At 38.4% G+C, this 7,786-nt stretch overlaps 1 protein-coding gene across 6 annotated transcripts in view; it reads right to left on the bottom strand.

The window, feature by feature from the left end:
* Positions 1-5,554: 5,554 nt before the first annotated feature.
* LOC127164128 (protein NLRC3) overlaps positions 5,555-7,786 on the bottom strand; it is a 551,968-nt gene continuing 549,736 nt past the window's right edge. For 3 of the 6 annotated variants that reach the window (XM_051107855.1, XM_051107853.1, XM_051107854.1), the window contains exon 6: positions 5,555-7,717. In XM_051107855.1, coding sequence (XP_050963812.1) covers positions 5,935-7,717 — 1,783 coding nt within the window. In that variant the 3' untranslated portion in view covers positions 5,555-5,934. The remainder of the gene's footprint in view (positions 7,718-7,786) is intronic. The other 3 variants (XM_051107857.1, XM_051107856.1, XM_051107858.1) reach the window with 1 other exon arrangement.

Genomic DNA, 7,786 nt, shown 5'->3' with positions numbered 1-7,786 from the left:
AAGGTCTTCGGCCACAGAGATTTCTCCAGTTTCTCTGATAATATTTCCCAAAGAGCCATAAGATCAGGTATCAGATCAGATGAATGTGTAATATGACACATTTGTATTATCAGTTTGATTATTTTGATGGTACTGCATGTCAGCTAGCAGTAATTATTATTAGTAGTATGCTAAATATATGCTAACACTGTATTTTGATAGTTTCCCAAAAGACAAACTGATTATAAGTAACTTTGCAAGTGCATGAACCTGCTACCTAGCCTAACCTTTACTTAAGTCTACTTATACTCTAATACTTGGAGGCCCCCCAACACTGCACATTTTGCATATCTCCTTTGTCTGACACACCCATTTCAGGTCTTGGAGTCTCTACTAATGAGCCGATTGATTAAGGAGACATGGAAAACATGCAATGTTGGGGGGCCTTCAGGAACGAGGTTGGGAACCACTGCTCTAAGGAGTGTTAGTTGACATATAGTTGGAAAATTGCTTATTGTCAATAGACTAGGGCGACCTTCAAAATAAAATGTAATATAATGTAAAAAATAAATGTAATATGATATAGTCCATTATCAATTAAGTAGATTTTATATGCTGTCCATTGTGTGTTATAAATAATCATAATCTTATATATTGTTGTTATGATTATTCATGAGATCTTATAATGCATTATGCATTCATTATAATGCCTTAGAAATACCATTATAATGTATTATAAATTGGGGCTTTTGTCATGAATCGGGTCGTGACCTGCGGTCTGCTCACCACCAGATGTCGCTCTCGCCCTGTCTTTACACACGGACTGTTGCACTACACCCCGGACTACATCTCCCGTCATCCAGCGCACTGTGGTCAGCACCTGTGACCAATCAGGTGCGCTATAAAAGCCCCGGTCTTTCCCCATGCTACTCACTGAGTATTGTGATTATGATTGTGGTTTATCGTTGTATTGTTTCGCATAGTTTCCCTAGTTTCCTGGGTTCCCTAGTTCCCTGTGTTTAGTTTTCTCACCTGGCCATCTCGTCTCGTCTGTCTCGTCGCCTGCCTACAGACTACTCGCTTGTTTGTTTGGACATTCCTCGCCTTCCCCTAACGGATTACGTTCACCCTGGATCGTCCCACGCCTGCCTCTCGGACTACTCTTGTGCCTCGCCCCTTTATATCTGTTTGCTGTTGTTCTGACCCTGCCTGTTCGACTATGCCTTTGTCTCGTCCTTCGAATAAAAGCTTGCAGATGGATCCGCTCGCCTCTCGTCTCTATCCCCACGTTACAGCTTCATAGAAAGTGTTACCCATTGTTTTATAGTATTCCACTATCTTTTTACGCACTCTTTCACAGATTGGAGAGCCTCTGCCCATCTTTTCTTCTGAAAGACTCTTCCTCTCTAAGACATCCCTTTTATAGCTATTCGTGTTACAAACCTGATGTCAATTAACTTAATTAGTCACTGGATGTTCTCTCAGCTGATTCTTTTCAAAATTTCTTGCTTTTTCAGCCCTTTGTTGCCCCTGTGCCAACTTTTTTAGACCTGTAGCAGGCATCAAATTTGAAATGAGCTCATTTAGTGGATAGAAGTGTAAAATCTATCTCTGTAAACATTTTTTATGTTCTCTAAGTTCTGTTGTGAATAAAACATTGTCTCATGTGATTTGGAAGTCTTTTAGTTTTCATTTTATTCAAACTTAAAAAATGTTGTATTTGAGTTGTATAAGTCTCAGATGTCCCCAGAATGTATCTGTGAACTTTCAGCTCAAAATACCAAAAGAGATCATTCATTACATCATTTTGAAAATGCCTATTTTGAGTGTCTCTTTAAATGCAAATGAGCTGCTGCTCCCCGCCCTCTTTTCCAGAACAGGGTTGTGCTATTACAGATCATTCCTCAGATGCTCTGCTAAAAAACAAAAAAACAAAAAAAAAAACATTTGTTTGATTTTGATTATCATGTCTATCATGCTGAAATCATGCATTTTAAGTTTATTAGTTTAAACGTATTAGTAAAAGCACACACACATCTGAAACATGCTCACAGAAAGCGGCTGCCGCACGGCACATGAGTACTAAACTAAGATCTTTTTAATATCTTACTGCTTAAACTGTCAAATACACACAAGTTTTATTACAAACACATGAGTTAAAAAAAAAAAACAACTTACGTCTGTGAAGGTAAACAGCTGGAAAATAAATTGCATGTATATATTAGATCTGTGTGGCAGCAGCGTAATACCCTGCTGAAAAAAAAAAAACAGCTAAAACCAGCTTAGGCTGTTTGGCTGGTTTTAGCTGGTTTAAGCTGGTCTCCCAGCCTGGCCAGACTGGTTTTAGCTGGTTTAAGATGGAAGTAGCTGGTTTTAGCTGGTCTCCCAGCCTGGCCAGACTAGTTTTAGATTGTTTAACCTGGTTTAAGATGGAAGTAGCTGGATGTAGCTAGAAGTAGCTGGATGTACCTGGTTTTAGCTGGTGATGGTTTAGGGATGTGACGAGATCTCATGTCTCGCGAGAACATGACAATATCGTCGCAAAACATTTTGCAGTTTACATTAGAGCTGTAGAATTAGTCGTAAAATGATTGCTCTCTATTCCAACACCCATGCAATCGTATTCCTAAATGACAAGGATTCAGCGGTGTCTATTACAACTGTTTCACATTGTGCTGCTCACACTCCACTGACGCTTACAATAACAGCTGTTAAACAAAATAAAATTTGCAGTCATGCTGCTGATCAAAAGAGAGCAACGCAAACAGTCTTTCCAACCACATAATGGTCATTATTTCTGTGTTACAGACATTTAAATAACAGAAGTACTGGGATAAAAGTTTATAGTTTTGGTATAAACACTTATTGTCTACAGTAGCGATCAAAACGAAAGTATCTTAACAATTGTATGTAATGTAACACTTATCCACTTCCAACAAAAAAGTATTTGTTTGAAATATTTTATGTTTAAAAAAGTATTCATCATTAAATCATTCATTCAGAAGATTCGAACAGTGAAACAAGTCTTCATTAATTGAGATACTGACTCCATTTTTTACAATTTTGTTCCAATATATTTTTTTTAAGCAATGAACATTTTGTCAGAACCACTAGTAAATTACGTTATTTTGTTTAGATTAATCTAATCTTGATCTTGATCAAAATCGTGATTTAATCAATTTAAAAAAAAAAAAAAAAAAAGTGATTTCCATTTTATCCTGTGACGCGGAGTCAGTGTGAGTAGGATCCATATGCAACTTTATTAGAGTCCAACTCATAAACAAACAGATCAGGGTCAAACAGGAGAAATCTAAGCAATGTAGACAAACCAGAATCAGAGTCAGAGTCCAGGCAAGATGATCGAGGCAGGCGGCGGTCCAACAGAGTAAATCCAATAAACAAAGTGAGGGTCGAAAGGCAGGCGGCAGGCGACAGGCAGGCAGGCAGGCAGGCAGGCAGGCAGGCAGACAGCAGACAGACAGACAGACAGACAGACAGTACAAAGAGTACAAAGAATCGGGTTGGCAACGAGAGATCAAACAGGAATAAACGCTCAGAAATGTCAGCAGTAGCCAAACAAGACTTCACGAGGTGGTGAGCGTGAGCGTGCTATTTATAGTCTGTGGGTAATGGCTGACACCTGTGCCGGTGATCAGCCCCAGGCATGGGGTTGTGGGTAGTGGAGTCCAAATTGAAACTAATACTCTGGTGATGGATCCCTCTGGTGGTGATCGGAGGGAGCCACAGAGGCTGAGTTCGTGACATATCCAGAATCATGCAGCTTTAGTTTACATGTTTATTACTGCATATGATTCATTAAAATAGAAGTTCATAAGGTAAAAGTTCATATCAAAATGCACATGGATTTTGTGTTTTTCAGTTGAATAAAATACTACTTTTCCCTATATATTCCATAATTTAGGATTTCTTTAAAAATACGTTTAAAAATCTCATCTCGTCTCATTCTCGTGGGACAAGTGTCTCATCACAGCCCTACTACTTACACTAAATAACTCATTTAAACTTTTAAATGATTTGTTTCTTGCTATTACACTTAATTCACAAGATTATGCTATTTTTTAATGCTACAAATATTCTGGAATCATTGAAGGATTTTTTGGTTTGTTACTGTCATGCACTTTTATAACGGCCCCTTAATTTGCTCATTGAATGTCAAACAAATGTCCAATATCAGACTGACTTTGCCACAACAATGTAAACCAAAATCTCCGTCACTAACATAGAACATTTCTCAATGAAATTAAATGGCCAGAGGCAAATTCTAGAAGATCTGGTCGAGGTGAGGCTGCTGTCTGTGGGCCGCTGATACCCTTGAGCTCACATCTCCGAAAACGTTGAATTCAATTTTCAAATTGACGTTCTCTTTACTAACAAACCACATATTTGAAGTGTAAACAACTACATTCTCACCTAAAAAACAACTGTTAAAACTACAATCTGTGACACAACAACAGTATTATTGATAAAATGATAGTAGGTTTGGTTGTCCACCATGACACTCGTTGTGAGAAATGCTGTGACACCACAATAACCAAACCTGTACAGAATAAAGAACATGAATGATGAACCAACATCAGCTGCAGGTGCCAGTAATTCTCAATTTCAACATTTTAAACAATAGGGCCCTACAATCTTTTTCCTTTTTTTCCAGAAATTCTTGTGTGTTTTAATTTTTCTGATAATTAAATGAAGGCATTAAACATTTTTTTAATCAAATGAAAATTAAACCCATTTATTTTTTTGCCAAACAAACAGAGGTTTACTGTTAAAATTAATACATGGAAGAATTATTTTAAGTGGTTAATCTTATAGTAATATTTAGTTTTGTCATTTAATTGTTTCACTTAAATTTGGCAGAAATAGGAATATATAAAGAGCTACATTTTACTGTACAAAAGTAATACAAGAGAAATATATTTCTGTTACATGTTAAATTGTACTTTTATTTTGACGGGTTGCCATTTAGTTTCTGTTTGTATGCAGTATGATATGATTTTCTCAAATGAAACGGTACAATTCACACGAAGTGACTCTCACAGCAAGATCATGTTTATGTGTTCATGTCATCATATAGTGAGACGCAGAGGCCGAAAATCACCGCGAGCGTGACGTGTGCTACAGTATTTGTGTAATAAACAACACCGCTACCATTCATACATACAGAGGCAAACGAAACATGCAGAATTCATATTTAAACCATCTTTTTGCGTTTCAGTATTCACTTGTGCGTATCGCAATTTGAATTAAGTGACAGACCAACTTTGATTTATTTATGCAAAAATCGACGAATTACTTGGCATTCTGCGTTATATAGTAAATTTTGTTTTTATGAATCGACTAGTGATCCAGTCCGTGTTTTTGCGGAGAATAAATTACAGACGCACGTCCATGTAGAGACAGAAATGACATGCCGTCATGTAAATAAGAAAAACACCATAAAGTTATTTAGTTTGTTTAATAAAAGATTATCGACCTGTTCTATAGGAAAGGTAATTTTAAATGACTTCTGTTGTAATATGGCACTATATTTAAAATAAAATTAACTTGACCTTCAAGGGGGGCGCCCCCCTAATATAATAGTAGGGGAAACACTGGAAATGTGAACATTTTCAAACAATTCACACAGACAGTAAAACATCAATTTAAACACTATTAGAGGAGCAGCGGTCCAAATCTATTAGCTGTCAGTTTTGATTCTCCTCACATTCAATCCTTCATCCTCATCTTTGACACTGAGCTCTACAATCATCAGCTCACACACACACACACAAAACCTCAGCTGCTTTATTAAGTGTCTCACACATTTCTCCTGTTCACTGACAGAAATGTGATTCTGTAAGTTTTTCCCCATTTTGTTGCTCTAATAAGAAAGTACATACTAAAATCATAAATGTGATCATGTTTTTAAAATGTAGTGATTGTTTTCAGTGTCACTTACCGAACTGATCTGGATTCTTTAACCACAGGTAACAGATACTGAAGAACTTCATCTGCTGTATGTTGTGATCCAATAAACTGTTTCAGATCAAACACATCCATCTTCTGCTCTGACGTCAGCAACACATAAACCAGAGCTGACCACTGTGAAGACGAGAGTTTGGTTTCTCTTATTTCTCCAGATTTCAGATAATGTTGGATCTCCTGCATCAGTGAATCATCACCCAGTTCATTCAGACAGTGAAACAGATTGATGAATTTCTCTGGAGAGAGATTCTCTCCGATCTTCTGTTTGATGTAGTCAATTGTTTCCTTTTTGTTGAAGGAGCAGATTTCTCTCTGTGTCAGTAGTTTTTGTAAGAGAGTCTGATTGGACTCCAGTGAGAGACCCAGAAGAAAACGCAGGAAAAGATCCAGATGTCCATTCTTACTCTGTAAAGCCTCGTCCACAGCTCTCTGATGCAGCTCAGACAATGACTTTATCCAGTGTGAAAACTTAGACAGATGACTGTCTTTGGTTTTGTCAAATACATTTCTCTTTTGGACTGTAAAGGAGAGGTGCACATATAGAGCTGCTAGATGTTCCTGAATGCTCAGATGAACAAAGCTGAAGACTTTCCCCTGATACAAGCCAAACTCCTCTCTGAAGATCTGAGTGCACAATCCTGAGTACACTGATGCTTCTGTCACATCAATGCCACACTCTCTCAGATCTTCCTCATAGAAGATCAGGTTTCCTTTCACAAGCTGCTGGAAAGCCAGTTTCCCCAGTTTGAGGATCATGTCTTTATCTGTCACCTTCTTCTCATAGTCCTTCTCATGTTTGATGTTGGTCTGAAGGATCAGGAAGTGTGTGTACATTTGAGTGAGAGTCTTGGGAATCTCTCCACTCTCTGCTCGACTCAACATCTTCTCTAGAACAGCGGCTGAGATCCAGCAGAACACTGGGATGTGGCACATGATGTAGAGACTCCTTGATGACTTAAGATGTGAGATGATCCTGTCGGCCAGACTCTGATCTCTGATTCTCTTCCTGAAGTATTCCTCCTTCTGTGGCTCATTGAAGCCTCGTACCTCTGTCACTCGATGGACACACTCAGAGGGGACGAGATCAGCTGCTGCTGGTCTGGAGGTGATCCAGATGAGAGCAGAGGGAAGCAGATTCCCCACAATCAGGTTCATCAGCAGCACGTCCACTGAGGCTGATTCAGATATATTACACAGTTTCACTTTACTCTTAAAATCCAGAGACAGACGACACTCATCCAGACCATCAAAGATGAACAACACTTTATATTCATCACTGAATATTTCCATTTCTTTAGTTTCAGGGAAAAAGACATGAAGAAGATCTGAAAGACTGAGTGTTTTGTCCTTCATCAAGTTGATTTCTCTGAAAGGAAGTGGAAATATGAGCTGGACGTCCTGATTCTCTTTCCCTTCAGCCCAGTCCAGGATGAACTTCTGCACAGAGACTGTTTTTCCGATGCCAGCGACTCCCTTTGTCAGCACAGTTCTGATGGCTTTGTCTTGTCCAGGTAAAGGTCTAAAGATGTCATTGCATTTGATGGCTGTGTCCTCTGTTGCTGTTCTCCTGGATTGTGTCTCAATCTGTCTCACCTCATGTTCATTACTGATCTCTCCACTCTCACTCTCTGTGATGTAGAGCTCTGTGTAGATCTCATTCAGCAGTGTTGGGTTTCCCTGTGTCGCTGTTCCCTCATACAGATGCTCAAACTTCCTTTTCAGATTTGATCTAAATGTGTTGAGGACCTCATTGCTGTAAAATAAAAACGTTAATAAGCACAATGTCTTATGAATTCTGTATCTTATGTTCAGATCATATCTG

This window comes from Labeo rohita, chromosome 4 (genome assembly GCF_022985175.1).
Source record: "Labeo rohita strain BAU-BD-2019 chromosome 4, IGBB_LRoh.1.0, whole genome shotgun sequence".
In the NCBI taxonomy this organism is placed as follows: domain Eukaryota; kingdom Metazoa; phylum Chordata; class Actinopteri; order Cypriniformes; family Cyprinidae; genus Labeo; species Labeo rohita.
Note: the sequence above shows the minus strand (reverse complement) of the source record. Positions and strands in the feature narration are given on the sequence as shown.